The 15,668-nt window shown below is 38.0% G+C and overlaps 1 protein-coding gene across 1 annotated transcript in view; it reads left to right on the top strand.

The window, feature by feature from the left end:
• LOC129444300 (sarcoplasmic/endoplasmic reticulum calcium ATPase 2) overlaps positions 1–15,195 on the top strand; it is a 33,575-nt gene extending 18,380 nt beyond the window's left edge. The window contains exons 13-23 of the mRNA XM_073862439.1: positions 709–840; positions 1,189–1,314; positions 1,878–2,099; positions 2,405–2,516; positions 4,390–4,631; positions 4,917–5,137; positions 6,357–6,559; positions 9,282–9,367; positions 9,738–9,871; positions 11,214–11,335; positions 14,396–15,195. Of these exons, the coding sequence (XP_073718540.1) occupies positions 709–840; positions 1,189–1,314; positions 1,878–2,099; positions 2,405–2,516; positions 4,390–4,631; positions 4,917–5,137; positions 6,357–6,559; positions 9,282–9,367; positions 9,738–9,871; positions 11,214–11,335; positions 14,396–14,679 (1,884 nt within the window). The 3' untranslated portion in view covers positions 14,680–15,195. The remainder of the gene's footprint in view (positions 1–708; positions 841–1,188; positions 1,315–1,877; positions 2,100–2,404; positions 2,517–4,389; positions 4,632–4,916; positions 5,138–6,356; positions 6,560–9,281; positions 9,368–9,737; positions 9,872–11,213; positions 11,336–14,395) is intronic.
• Positions 15,196–15,668: the final 473 nt, after the last annotated feature.

Genomic DNA, 15,668 nt, shown 5'->3' with positions numbered 1-15,668 from the left:
AGCGAACTTTATAACAGACACGGACATGCAGCAGCCTGTCATAGGGCAATACTTCCGGTTTTAAAAAGTGGCGGAAGGTAAATAATAGATATCTCGTCAATGGCGGGGAAAGAGTTAACATAGGAGCCTGATAAAAATGCTCATTTAAGGAGATTTTGCATCTGAACTCTTAACATTACATAATCTATGTCAGGGGCCTCCAACCTTTTTGTGAGCAAGGGGTACCACAATGGATAAAGGGCAAATTTTTTAAAATAGTCTACTCAAAAGTTTATATATATAAAATGTGTGTGTGTGTTATCATTGTTTAACATGTTAACATACATCAAAGAAGCCAAGTTAATATTAAAAATATGTAATAAATAAATATTAAAATTGAGGCATTTAATAGAATGTGCTTTGGCGGGCAACTCACAGACCTGAGGGCACCATGTTGGAGACCACAACTCTATGTTGTAATTCTTTACTTGGGGCAATTTTGTCCTCATTTACTCTGCATTTAAATGTTTTTATAAATATTCATAAATAATAAGTAATACATTTGGAGACGTGTGTAAATAAAGTACTTTTGGTTTGAAAGTAAATTAAACCCAAAATGTATCTTAATACCAGTGTTAACAGGGACACAAAAAAGCACTCACAAAAGCACTAGCTGCCCCTTTGATGTACATTCATCCTCTTCTTATTCTGTCTCTATTAAAATCGCAGAGTAAAGGGGTGTTTGAGAAAGTGGGCGAGGCAACTGAGACGGCGCTTTGTTGTCTGGTGGAAAAGATGAATGTGTTTGACACAGACCTGAGAGGCCTCGCACCTGTTGAAAGAGCCACTGCCTGCTGCTCGGTGAGTCTTCTGTGTTATGACTTCGTATGTTTTTGAGATGCTGGTTACGAGCTATATGGCCTGATCTAAATTTTTATTAGAATTCATTTAAACTATTGTGTCAGAATAAATATTTCTGTTGGATTATGATGTCAATAAAAAATGCATTAACTGGTACATCAATGTTTGATTTTAATCATTGATGTCACATTGACTTCAATCTTTGCCATGATCTTACTCAGTCAATATTAAAGATATCAAGCTTATATTTTCACAGAATGTTATTTGTTTGTTTTGTGTACTGTACCACAGTTTATGAAAATGCAATAAAAGTATTAATGTATTTCTCTCACACACATTCCCTCTCAGGTCATAAAGCAGTTAATGAGAAAGGAGCTGACTCTGGAGTTTTCTCGAGACAGGAAGTCCATGTCTGTTTTCTGCTCTCCAAACAAACTCACTCGCTCTGCTTCAGGAGCCAAGATGTTCGTCAAGGTCTGGTTTTCCGTCTTTTCTTAACCCGCCAATGTCTTTTTCCTAAATGCTTTGAATCTAACTCTAATGATCCTTTACCAAAACAGATTTATTAAAGATTTTTTTTGCAAAACCTTTTTTTATAAAAAATTATGTAAATACATGCAGCTGCCTATTTAAAGGGCAGCTATTATGTAAAATCCACCACAAGGTGTTTGGACATAAATGTGTGTTTGCAGTGTGTAAACACATGAACCCCTACAATAAAAATGCCACCAACTCTTTCTTTTTTTATCCCCATTAAACCAAACCAAATATGATGTCATACTGATAAAGCCCCTCCCACAGCCACTGACTGACAGTCCTGCATTACAATAGTTTAAGCCTCCCACTCAAATAGGGGCATTTTGGACATGCTATAATAAGTGATATGTGAAGTATTTTTGATACACATTCTGGGCACACCTGAGACTTGTATTACATCTGGTAAAAATGGGCATTTTTTCAAAATTTTAAAGTGTGTTAGTCTAAATTGATCTGCACTCTCTGTCCTTTTACCTACATTTTATCTCTTGGTTCCACAGGGGGCACCAGAGAGCGTGCTGGAGCGTTGCCGCTGGATACGGGTCGGTGGTGGTTCACGGGTCCCACTTACCTCTGACCTAAGGGAGCATCTCTTAAGCACAGTAAGAGAATGGAGTTCGGGTCGTGATACACTACGATGCCTTGCCATGGCAACCAGAGATTCACCCCCTGACCCTCGAACCCTGAATTTAGAGAACTCTGCAGTCTTCACAGAATATGAGGTAAAAAAAAACTGACGGTGGGGAATTCTCAACCAGTGTGCCTTGAGATGACTTAATATTATTCAAAATAAGACAAAAAAGCATTAAAATAAGATAAAATCAAAAATGTTTCTTATTGTTTTGGTTATTTTTGTAATGAATGTATTATGTTCATCTATTTAGCCACGCCAAACTCTAGAACATTCAACATACTCAAATAGAGTAATTACTGTGCGAGTCTCTATTGTTTTGGGCAATAGGGGGGCCTTGAAGTGATAAAGATTGAGAAAACACTAACCTAAATCCTCTTTTTGTCCATCTCTTAGTCGGACTTGACTTTTGTTGGCTGTGTGGGAATGTTAGATCCGCCCAGGAAGGAGGTGCTGAATGCAGTGCGCATGTGCAGACAGGCCGGCATACGGGTCATTATGATCACAGGTGGGTCAATCAAACATCAACTCATGTAATACAAAACCTCGATCATTAATAATGGTACATTTTGCACAGGGGTCGTGTTTATTAATAATAATAAGAAGAATTGTAGACTAAATCTTCAGACTTAAATCAAAATGATTTGATATGCTGCACTTCTTAACCCTTATGGGTTGTTGTTGTTGTTTTTTCTTAATTTGGCCACAACTTTCTGTGATTCAGCAAATGGAATGATTTTTGGTGACAAATCTTATATTGACACATATTTTGAGAAAATGCTTTAAAATTTTTCAAAAACTCAACAATATACCATGGACAAATGTAATACCCTTTCGGGTTGTTCGTGTACAACAAAGCCACAACGACTGTAAAATGTATTTAAAGGACAAGTTCGGTATTTTACACTTAAAGCCCTGTTTTCAGATTGTTTATAATAAAATAGAACGGTTTTGACTGAAATTTCGACATATGCGGCTGCCCCGAGAATTTTCGTGTGTTTGTGTTTCACCTCCCACCTGTACAATGGGTGTATAGGTGCACTGGAACAATCCTTCCTACAATGCATTAAACTTTCGTTTACAAAGACGTGAAACTCACCGAGTGGTCAGGGGTGTTCACTGATATGCTCACACAAAAATCTCCGCAAAAGACGCATTCCAACAGGTTTTATCGTAGTTTTTGCCAACTCCATTGACTTGTATTAGTTGTGCTGTGAGGTACGGTATTACTCCGCGCCGGGAACTTTGTTTCTATTCTTGCAATTGGCAAAGGCGGATTAGCGCCACCACGTGGGCTGGAGTGTCTATTATTCAAGCTCTCAGTGGAAGAATGTACGGATGTGAGGCGTTTGGAAAAATAGGTCCACAAGTTTACAACGAATGGTAAAAACAGCTGTTGGAAAGCATCCTTTGCAGCGATTTTTGTGTGAGCATATCAGTGAACACTCTGTGAGTTTCGCGTCTTTGTAAACGAAAGTTTAATGTATTTTAGGAAGGATTGCTCCAGTGCACCATCAAACCCACTGCAGAGGTGTGAGGCGAAACACAAACACAATTCTCGGGGCAGCCGCACATGTCGAAATCCCAGTCAAAACCGCTCTAACTCAGCACAAACAATCCGAAAACAGGGCTTTAAGTGTAAAATACCGAACTTGTCCTTTAAAATGATTTTTTTTTATCACCCTCAGTACTGATAAAAACTACCAAATGTTTACAAAATTTTTCTTTAATTGCTAAGTTCATAAGTGATGTCACTGATTTGGGGAGAACAAAATGACAGATTTTCAATGTAAAAAGTGATTGTGGACTGCATTTTTTTTTACCTTTTTCACAGTCTTGGGCTTGTCAAAGATTTTTGCTTTGACAAAAAATTTGCTTTGATGCATTTTTAGTTTTTGTGCAATTGGTAGTTTTGATCAGAACTGATGGTGATTAATAGATGAATGCAAAAAAAGAAAAAAAAAATCTGTACATTTTTACAGCCATTTAGTGGCTTTTTTGTACACGAACAACCCGGAAGGGTAGTGAATTTGAACAACCCACAAGGGTTAACTCTCTTTTTGGTCAAAAATAACCAAAAACAGTTATAGAGCAAGTACATAAATAATCAGTGTGTAAAACTGTCTCCTTACTTTAACCCCGATTTACAACTGTAAACTTATGATAATAATTTATATTTTTAGCTGTTGGGTCAAATTTTGCCTAAAATTTTAATATGTAAAGTAAAGTAATCAAAGTAAACATATTGCAGCTTAAAATAAGTTAGCTATCAATTAAGAAAGAATTATTAAAATTCAAGCTTAATAGTCTTAAGACCCTCACTGTCTGTACACAATTATGCATGTCAAGACTCTGAATCTGAACTCTTCTGCCGTGTTTAGGTGATAATAAGGGAACAGCCTTGTCTATCTGTCGTCGTGTGGGCATCATCACCGAGCAGGAGGAAGAGGAGGCTGAAGGCGAGCCATACGGCAGCGGCCTCACAGGACGAGAGTTTGATGAGCTGCCCCCACATCTGCAGCGGCAGGCCTGCCGCACCGTCCGGTGTTTCGCCCGCGTCGAGCCAACGCACAAGAGTCGCATCGTTGAATATTTACAAAGTCTCAGTGACATCACAGCTATGGTAAACCTACACTGAATTAGGGCTATAGAGAATGGATGGATGATATACACATGTGCTCTTTAAAGAAACTGATGATTTTAACACCTGAGGAGATAAAGACTAGAAAGATCATTTATTTTTTTCTTTTAATGGACTTCGCAAAACTAAACAAGAAAATGTTTGATTTAAAATCCACTCTCTGTTTCCAAATCAAAAATCCAACTCATAGCCTGAAAGTAAATAAAAAATATAAATGAAATAATAAAAATATAATTCAAACTCCATTTTTTTTATTTCTCTGTTTAGACAGGTGATGGTGTGAACGATGCCCCCGCTCTGAAAAAAGCTGAGATTGGCATTGCCATGGGTTCAGGAACAGCAGTGGCTAAATCTGCATCAGAGATGATTTTAGCAGACGATAACTTTTCAACAATCGTGGCTGCGGTGGAAGAGGGACGAGCTATTTATAACAACATGAAACAGTTCATCCGCTACCTCATCTCCTCTAATATCGGAGAGGTGGTCTGGTAAGTCCAGAGATAAAACATCCATTTGTCATTGTGCCAATTTACAGAATTTATAACTTGCATATTTTCCAAACCTCTATGCATGGAATACAAAGGCACATTTGTCTTATAACTGCCATTCACGCTTTAGTAAAAGTGTACAGAATGCATCTGATAGCTTTGTGTGGCCAAAAAAATGAAAAAATGTAGTTGCTTAAAGCTCACGTAACACGCTGTTTCTGCATTTCTGAAATTAATCTGGAGTACCTATAGAGTAGTATGACATCCTTTATATCTCTGAAGAGTCTTTAGTTTAATCAGATTTATAAAAGAAAGATTAGCTTTACCGAATCTTTCCGATAACGTACGAAAAAATGAAGAAGGAGGAGTTATAACACGGGAGGAGCGAGTACGAGTCATGCAACACTATACAACACTGTTTTAACTTATGATTCACTACATGTTCGTGTCATTTATATAAAATGCACGCGACTATTTCCAACATAAGACAGAAGTCTTACTTACCACGTGTAACTCGTCATGACCCGGTTCTGAAAATCCACCACATCAAACACACACGTAAAACTCCGCTGCTAATCCGGATAATAAACTATATCCATTGTTTCCATAAGGCTGGATGTCTTCTCCTTACATCCAAAAACACACTTCTTCTTGTGCCATTGTTGACTTTTGAAATTAAACAAAGCTGAGTGGCGTGATAAGCTGTTAGCAAGCTCTAGCGTCTCCCGCTGACTGACGGCTGGGCAGGGTTTTCCGGGGGAAGTTTTCCGGCGGAAGCCCATATAAAGAAGTGATACGTATCGAAAACCCCTGAAACGTCAGTTAGAACCGTAATCGAAAAAAATTAGCCGAAACTTGTAGGAACTCTGGCGAAGTGCATTCGGCACAGAAATACTCTGAAACACGCCCAACTGCATTTTTGACACTTTGCCTACGTTTAGCATGAGGAAACAACTCTATAACTGTGTTAATAAGTCAGAATGCTTGAAATACCATTAAACCCCCCCTTTAAAATCTCCCCTGTGAGTTTCTGTAAAATATGGCCACAGTACCAAACCAAAGGTGTCTGATGCAATGAATTTTTATTTTTTGTTTTTTTTTAATATGATATCACCATGTGACTACATCTCAAATCAAAAAGCTGGTATTATAAAAACATCATAAAACTTCCCCAAAACCAGTAATCATTGTATCCTCCTCTCTTTTTTGTCTCTCTCAGTATTTTCCTCACAGCTGCATTGGGAATGCCTGAAGCTCTGATCCCAGTCCAGTTGTTGTGGGTCAATCTGGTGACGGACGGCTTCCCAGCCACCGCTCTTGGTTTTAACCCCCCTGACCTGGACATCATGTCCCGCCCACCACGCTCACCCAAAGAACCTCTTATCTCTGGCTGGCTCTTCTGCAGATACCTCATCATTGGCTGTGAGTCATGATGTCTTTATTAGTTACGCTCAATATGGTGGTGGCTGTAGTAATACAATTAACTGAGATACAAAAAAGCTTTTGTTAGTTTGTTAACCCTATTAGGCATGTTAATATCAGTTAATTTTCCTGACCGAAAAAGCAGCTCATTAACCGAACGTTACTGTTAACTGATAAGATTTTAATATTAAATTATCATTGAGTAAAAATACAGTTGACCTGGTATAAATAATACAAACATTTTATTTAATTTGAACGTGCAAACAGCAGCAACAGATCAACAACAGAACCAGGATTCATACACTATTAAGGAACACGCGATCAGGCCAGAAGATTAATATCCAAAGAGAGCAAATTGTCTCTTTATCATCTACAACAGTGGCTATTTCTAAAGCAGGACACATTTCAGAAAATGTTGCATTTGCATCTTCTGTTTGTGCAAAAAGAGAGATGTTTATAGTCAGGGTCTAGGACAGAGGCGATTAGCATAGGTCTGTCCGGACGGGTGTGAGATCAGCTTCCAAACCATACTCAAGCACACACATATGATTTCTCATACTAATGATTTTTTTATCAGATCGTCAGGGCAGCAATACTTTGCGTCATTTACAGGCCATTCACAAAAAAGGAATGGAAAAGTGGCAAAATGTCTGTCACGCACCATGCATTAGGGCTAGGTGGTATGACGGTATATTCCTTTACCGTGAAATAAATTGTCAAGTGTAACAGATTTTTCTATTCTGTGCATTCTGCGAAATGTAAATAAGTGGGTGTGGTTAACCCTGCACTCCCGCATGTTAGACAGAGAAACACGTAAAATAATCCAATCATAATGAACAACTAATTTCGGTAATTTCATAAGCACCAGTGAATCCACCGCGGGTCTCTCTCTCGGAGCGGAGCCAAATGTAATGTGCTATACTTTCACTCCCTCCAATAATTCACTTCCACGTTAAACAACGCGTTTATTTCGACGTGCGGCAGCGAACCACGTTGTTAAAAACAATTATTAAAGGAATATATTAACATACATTGCAAATACTACATACAGGGCCGGCCCTTGGGGTTATGGGGCCCCTTGAAAATGGGCCCCACTGGTGTAAAAAATTTCATAGCAATTCAATTTGACAAGTGAAATTAAAACAGGCAAAAATGAAAATGTATATATTTAAGTGTTGAAGTTTTTATTAAGAGCAACATATTAAAGGGATCAGGGACAGACTGGGGCTAAAAAACAGCCCTGGGGCCTCATTTATCAAACGTGCGTACGCACAGAAGTGTGCGTAAAGTGTGCGTAGGAACAGTTTTACGCAAAGTGTGGAATTTATCAAATTGCACTTATACGTAGAAATGTGTGTAAATATACGCACACCTCTGAGTATGCGTACGCAGAGGATCTAGTGGTAGAATAGCGATACTACATAGGACCCTGTTCCAGTGAGTAAAGAAGTGTCTATTTTAATGAAGTCTCCGTCAAATGCTTGACACAGTGCAATGGCTTGTCTTGCGTTGTTGGAGGACTTGGCAGGTGGTCCATTCCGCCGGTGTGCGCGTTTTCGGGGATCGCGCCAATGATGCTGGTTGTGCTGCTGTCCAAGGTGGAAAGTTGTCTGTCCTCCTCCAGTTGCACTCGTTTCACGTCGGTGTGCTGTGACGCGTTTTTTTTTTTTTGCTGCTAATTTAATGTCAAACCAATTTTTTTATTTCTGGAAGTGTTCTCTCCTCATATTCAACGGAATTAAACGCATTGGTAACATTTTCCCATTCAGATTTGTTTTCTTTTGTCAGTCAGTCCTCCCGCACTAAGTAAACCAAACAGGATGTGTTATTAGGATTTAACCTCATCCAGCAGTAACTCACTTTCTGTGTCTGTAAAATTCCTCTTTTACGCTCTCTTTGTCATTATTGCGATGAGGGAAAAAGCACAACCACGTGACATATAACGGGAGGTGTTGTCACCATATATGGTTCATTGGAGGCGTTTCGGAATGCAAATAACTATGAACGTGCACGAGCATGGTGCTTAAGAACAAGTGGGATTTATCATCAAGGATTACTTACTGATGTGCGTACGAACCACGTGCGCACGTTTGATAAATCCCGATTTTTTTGTACTTAGGCACATTCTAAATTTCATTCGTAGGTACAAATATAGAACATTTTCTACGCAATGTTGATAAATGAGGCCCCTGGACTTTCTCACAAATAGGCCCATCATCCGGCCATTCGCCCCTAGCCGTGCGCAACAGACACGAGGATGTCCTGATACTAAGTCTTAGGAGAACGTTTTACTAACCTAAAAATAACATTCTTTTTTCGCAAACCAAACGTTCTAGAACACCAAAAACTAACTTTAGACTACGTAATCCTAACTTTTATTCTTGAGTGAGCACCACTGCACGTCTATTACATATTGTGTTTTTATCTATCATATCTACCTAAAATAAGTAAAACACATTTTCATATAATAAAAAGGATTAAATCAATATAATTAATTAAAATTTTCTATAATAATAACATTTTTCCGTTACTGTAATAATTGTCAATTTAAATATTGAAATAATTGTCCAAAGTGAACATCCTTAAACCCTACGATAGCACTGATGTGGCAAATTAATCTGATGCGTGTTCATCAGAAATGGCGAATATTCAAGCCAATATGATTTTAATCCAATCTATCTGTCTCTCTATCTCTCTCTTTTTCCTCTTTGTGATTTTGTAGGTTATGTCGGAGCAGCTACAGTTGGTGCTGCGGCCTGGTGGTTCATGGCTGCTCATGATGGACCAAAGCTCACCTACTACCAGCTGGTAATACAAAATAATACCAGAAAAGCATTTACTCTTTCTGTTATTTTTTCCGTACTTTTCTTTCTTTCTTTCTCTTTATTTTTTTCTCTTTTTCTTTCTCCTTCTTTTTTCTCTTTCTTTCTTATTGTGTTTGATACATTATCATGATACATTATCTCTTCTGAAACATAAAGGAGCCTTCTTCACTAGTACCAGTATCATTCTCTTGGAAAAAAACATGGAAAGCAAAAGTCTTGCTCTCCATTTGGTTTCATTTCTGTCTTTGATAGACAAATTTAAAAGAAGTTAAAGATCAGTTCTTTGACTCTCCTGTCTGTATTAAATACAATGTGTGTCTCAGGTGTAACAGTGCATCTGTTTGTTGTCTCAGTCTCACTATCTGCAGTGCAGTGAAGGTCATGCCGAGTTTGCAGGAGTGCAGTGCTCCGTGTTTGAGTCGCCATATCCCATGACTATGGCCTTGTCTGTGCTGGTCACTATTGAGATGTGCAACGCTCTCAACAGGTATGTGATCACGGCAGAAACCACTGTTTTTTTTCTCTGTGTAAATAATAGCCCATATGGCTTTAATATGCACACATGGCGCACCAAACATATTTTGCCAGCTGCCACTGATCAATAGTGTGCTGTTATTTTTGACATGTCTTTAAAGGGGACATTTCACAAGACTTTTTTAAGATGTATAATAAATCTTTGGTGTCCCCAGAGTACACATGTGAAGTTTAGGTCAAAATATCATATAGATAATTTATTATAGCATGTTAAAATTGTCACTTTGTAGGTGTGTGCAAAAATGTCATTTTGGGTGTGTCCTTTAAAATGCAAATGAGCTGATCTCTGCACTAAATGGCAGTGGCGTGGTTGGATAGTGCAGATTAAGGGGCAGTATTATCCCCTTCTGACATCACAGGGGGAGCCAAATTTCAATGACCTATTTTTTCACATGCTTGCAGAGAATGGTTTACCAAAACTAAGTTACTTAGTTCACATTCTTATTCACATTTTCTAGGTTAATAAAAGCACTGGGGACCCAATTATAGCACTTATAAATAGTATTTTAGATTGTCTTTGCATTATATGCATGTACTTAGATTAAATGTTAGATTAAGCATAGATACTTCTCAGTTGGCAGAAAATCTTATTAATTAATTAAAAATATATATTTTCTGCCAACTGAGAAGTATCTATGCTTAATCTAACATTTAATCTAAGTATATTTATATATAGTGTGTATTTATTTATTTGTTTATTTATTTATTTTAACATATTAGGACTTGTCCAATTTTATTACAATTTTATAACCAAAAGTTATTTGTGGTCAGTTTTCATTGTATTTTAGCTAGATTTTCTAAACTTTTAAAAGTTTTAATTTTTTTACACATCATGGCAAACATGCTAAAAATTGTTGGTATACACCTTTAAAAATGTAAATAAGAATAAGCAAAAATTCGATATTATTTTGTTAAATGCTATTTTGTTAACTCAATTACTTAATTTTCTTTTTGCAAAATAAAAAATTAGATTTTATTTTCGTTTCAGTTATTCCTCCTAAGTTTTAATTTCTATTTCATTTACTACAAAGTTTTTCTTTTAGATTCTGTTTATGATAAAAATGCATGAACCAGCCAGATCATATTACCATGTCTGGCTATACAGTATGTCTGGTGTTCATGTGTAGCTCAGTGGTAGAGTATTGAGTTAGGTCATGGGTTTAAACACCAAAGGGATAAATACTTTGTAATGCACTGTTGGATAAAAGCGTCTGCCAAATGCATAAATGCAATATAAGACTGTTTTGTTGGCCGACATGGACGTCTCATATTGTCTTGGTCTGTGTATTTGTCAGTTTGTCCGAAAATCAGTCTCTACTTAAGATGCCTCCATGGTCGAACCCCTGGCTGGTGGGTGCTATTTGTCTCTCAATGGCCCTGCACTTTCTCATCTTGTATGTGGACCCTCTTCCTGTAAGTATGAATCTGTGAAAGTAAAGAAATGTCTAAGCAAAGCGTGACATAGAGAATAGGTTGAATGTGTTAGTGCATGTCGGCCTGTCTGCTGCAAGGTAAATCATTGCATAATAAATCCTGGAAGCAATTAATTTTGCTGCTCAATTTGATTATTATGAAATGTTTCTCAAAACAAGGAAGTAACAGGGAATTATAGAGTACAACACTTTTAGGAAATATATAATTGATTTGTAACAGAATTGTGCAATGCTAAGGAAATGAGATCACCTACTGTCTAAGAATATTGGCTAAGCCACTGGTTCCCAACCTTTTTCCTCGAAGCTGTTGAAATATAATTTGAAGTCATTGTTTTTGTTTTCTTATTTCTTATCATATGAATCTGTTCACATAAATATGAAAGAAACCAAAGAGGTAGCTGAAGCTAATACTGTAGCTGCCTTATGTGCCTTGTTCCAATTGGCGATTAAGTCCATTTATGCCCAGCTGCACTACTTCCTGAACTTCAGCCAGCTTCTTGATTCCTGTCTGCCATTGTTGGACAAACTGATTAATTCAGGTGTGCCTGAACTCAGTAGTCACAACAACAATAATCAGACACACCTGGATTGATCGGTTTGTCCGGTGGTGACGGACGGGAAACAGGGAGCTGGCTGAAGTTCAGGAGGTAGTGCAGCTGGGCATAAAGCCAATTAAAGCTTGAGTCAAGAGTGAATCTTAGGGCGAAAGTGTGAATCATTCTTAAGTTTTATAATGAAAAAGTGGTCTCAGGGAGGCTATGTTTACATGCCCTTTCTTGCCTGACTGTAACCTTTCTTTTATGTTTATATTGTAATCTGAAGGCATTGTTTCCATCTAAAGGGACTGCCCATTTCGAATGGCTTTAAATGTAATGCATGTATACTTTAAGTTAGACTTGGTTACTGCAACTCCCGGGTTTTGTGCTCTGATTTGAAGATCGCTTTCTGCAATAAAGACTACAGCTCGAGGAAATCCAAGTCTTGTGGTCTTCCCAAAAAAAAGGGTTCCAACAAGACTGTGCCCCAAAATACATATTTGATAATCGGACCCCCCTCCAACTATCTACATCTATTTTTCCAGTTTCTTTGTCGTTACATTGAAATAATTATTTTACACACAAGAAAACTTTTTAAAAATTGTTAGGAGAACATTTTATGCATCTTAATTTGAGCTATGGTATTGTGCCCCCCCCACCTCCAGTAACTCTGGTGCCCCCCATAAGGGAGCCAGGACCACAGGTTGGGATCCACTGCGGTTGGGATCTACTAACTAATCAAACTCGTTTTTAACAAGTAGCTCCAGTATGTAATGAGACAAAAAGTTGTACATATCACGGAAAACATGTCTTTAGGTAATACACTTTCACTGGGACCGCACCGGCATACTTTCACACCTTAATACATTCCTACACCCCAACTGAGCGTTGCCTTGTGTTACCTTCACATATGGTCACTAAATCACGTTCCCGCTCATTCTCCTTCACTTCTCCCTGCTGGTGGAATGACCTTCCTATTGCAATCCGTTCCGCCACATCACGTCAAAATGCTTGACATAGATAGTGATCACATTTCCTTTTCAGTTAAAAAAATCCACTAAAAGAGGCCATAAGAAGACTACATCGGGCTATTAATTCCCAAACACAGAGTAAAGAGAAGTATTGCATAAAGTTATCACTTGCTCGACCCTCCTCCTGAGGTTTCTGAGGAGGAGGGCGTTGAGAAAGGAAGTAGTATGAAGCCCACACAGGCATCAGGGAGATGGCTGACGCAGTCTCGTCTCCGTCTCCCCTTCCTTCCTTAATCAACCGGTTTTTGATGACGCTCTGTGGGTATCGATTTGTAGTGTTAAGCCTACTGGTCTGGGGCGGGACTCTGGTTCTTGTAAGGGATTCAGTGTGCGGGCCAGTGACTTATCCTAGTTCTCCCTAAACCAAACTGTGATGAGTTTGTCACAGGGGGATATAAAAAACTATTTTTCTTCTCTCAAACAGTTATTGTTTAAAAATAGTGAAAACTTGTATGTTGTTGTAAGCAGCTTTTCATGGTTCCGACGGGTCCTTGAAATTCTTGAAAGTTTGTGAATCTGGGGGAAATGATTCAAGGACCTGGAAAGTTTTTGAAAATATACATACATAGATACAGGTCATTGAAAGTGTTTGAATCTATTTTATGCAAGAAGTTTTCTGGGGAAAAAATCCATATTATTCCATGTGTAGTGTATGATAATATCATAAAAATTCTAGACTTTTTAAGCACACATGCTGAAATGTTTGCTTTAAACACGAATGTTGATTAATACCAAAATGCTTTTTTGCATAGATGTGTACACATGAAAACGTCTCGGGTTACGTATGTAACTGTTGTTCCCTGAGAAGGGAATGAGACGCTGCGTCTCCCTTGCCATACTTCCTGCGTCCCTGTAACGCCGTCTTTGGCAATATTTCAGATAGCGATATACTTCCTGGCTCCCGCGTCACCCTGTCTTTGTCGTTAAGCCTCACCATTGGTTGAATTTGATATACACATTCAGACGCACTTACCCCTGTAGGCGTCCCCAAAGTGTTACTGCAGTGATGCAGCGCGAGTTCCCTCAAAATGTAACTGTAACAATGCATCTTAAAAGGTAACACGATGAAACCTTGCTCTCACTTGAAATGTGTACACATTTAGTCCTTGAATTTGAGGTTATTGGACCTGGAAAGTCATTAAAAGGTCCTTGAATTTGAAGTTGACCAAGGTGTGGGAACCATGACCTTTTGTACTATTGCCTCCCTATGACACAAAGCTTTTATTGTTTTATCTTATTTTATTTAGTTAAATTCTACTTTTCATTACTGTTTTTTTTCCATCTCAGTAACTTAAATTATGGTGGTTTTTAGTTTTTTTTGGTGATATTTAGTCGTAAGTCATAAACTCTTTGCTTTATTGTATATTAATAGTTTAGTTTATGTGCATATTACTATATTGTCTTTAAATTATGAATAATATTATACAAACTATCAAAAGAAGCTTCAACCACACCAATTTTTTTTCTCTTCCTGTCATATTTCAAATCCGGCCGTTGTCTTGGCCCCAGTGGGTGACTGTGCTGAAGATGTCCCTTCCTGTTATTTTAATGGATGAAGGCTTGAAGTTCCTTGCCAGAAACTACATCGAGCCCGGTAGCGACATGCGGCTGTACGAGGAAGACGAAGCCTCAGTTGGCATGACTGGCGCGCTGCGGCGTGCCTTTAGGGGCGTGTCCTGGTCGTTCGTGCTGATCTCTGCCCCATTGCTGATCTGGATCTTCAGCCTTGACTCAGACATTACTAACATCTTCTGGGATTAGAAAGTAGTGTGTGTGCGAAAGTGTGTGTTAACGCGTGTGTGAGTCAGAGAAAGTGATTGAGAAAGAGCAGAGACAGGAAGAGGAAGCTGAAACAATATAATTTATGAGCTGTCGTTAAAGGCTGAAGTAAAAATGGTTGTACAGGCAGCGTAAAGACCCAGTGAGGAGTGAATCTGGTGCTTAAAGTGAAATGCAGATGTATGAAGGCAGATCCAGGACAATCACACATAAAGGGATGCTGGGATAAGGAAGGACCAGAGAGGGAATTGAGTCATCAGATGGCTGTCTCATAGCTATCTACTTCAGCCTTTTTCTTTTTCAGTTTTTATTATTATTATTATTATTATTATTATTAATTATTTTTATGTTGAAAAGTTCCATTTTAGCCTGAAGATTCAATTTGTTTCATTTTAAGCAGTTTGGCTGTAACTTTGCAGATGCTGCAGTTGCTTGTCAAGACTGAATTACTTCTTGTTCATGATAAATGACATATAAACCACATACCCTAATTTATAACTCTTGTCAAAGTCATTCTTTCATTTAAATGTATATGTCTTGTAGTTTATGAGGGCAAATTATGTTTAATAAAATGTTAACATGTGGTGTTCTCAAATGAAAGAACAAGGAAAGAAACCTTGTAGTGTTTATGCATTTCCCCCCCATTGGCTTTTAGTAAAATTCAATATTCCTGCTCTAATTTTTTGTAAATGAAGTGTTTGTTACTATTACTGCAGGGTGGGTGCATTTAAACTTTATTTAGAAGTCACTGACATTTAACTTTTTGCATTCTCACAGTCAATATCTTTCACAGAATCCTATTTTTACATTTCCGTATTAAGTAATGTGATATAGTTAAAAGCTATTTTCTTTTAGCTTTTCTCAGAAACATTTTCTTAGCATTACAGAATCAAGGCAAAGCCTGCTTCCTGCTCCTGTCAGTCTCTGTCAGTCACAACTCCTTAATAAACGTTTTTTCATTTTTACAAGTA

The sequence above is a fragment of the Misgurnus anguillicaudatus genome, chromosome 3 (assembly GCF_027580225.2).
Source record: "Misgurnus anguillicaudatus chromosome 3, ASM2758022v2, whole genome shotgun sequence".
In the NCBI taxonomy this organism is placed as follows: domain Eukaryota; kingdom Metazoa; phylum Chordata; class Actinopteri; order Cypriniformes; family Cobitidae; genus Misgurnus; species Misgurnus anguillicaudatus.
The sequence above is the reverse complement of the archived record's forward strand: the minus strand, read 5'-3'. Positions and strand labels throughout refer to the sequence as shown.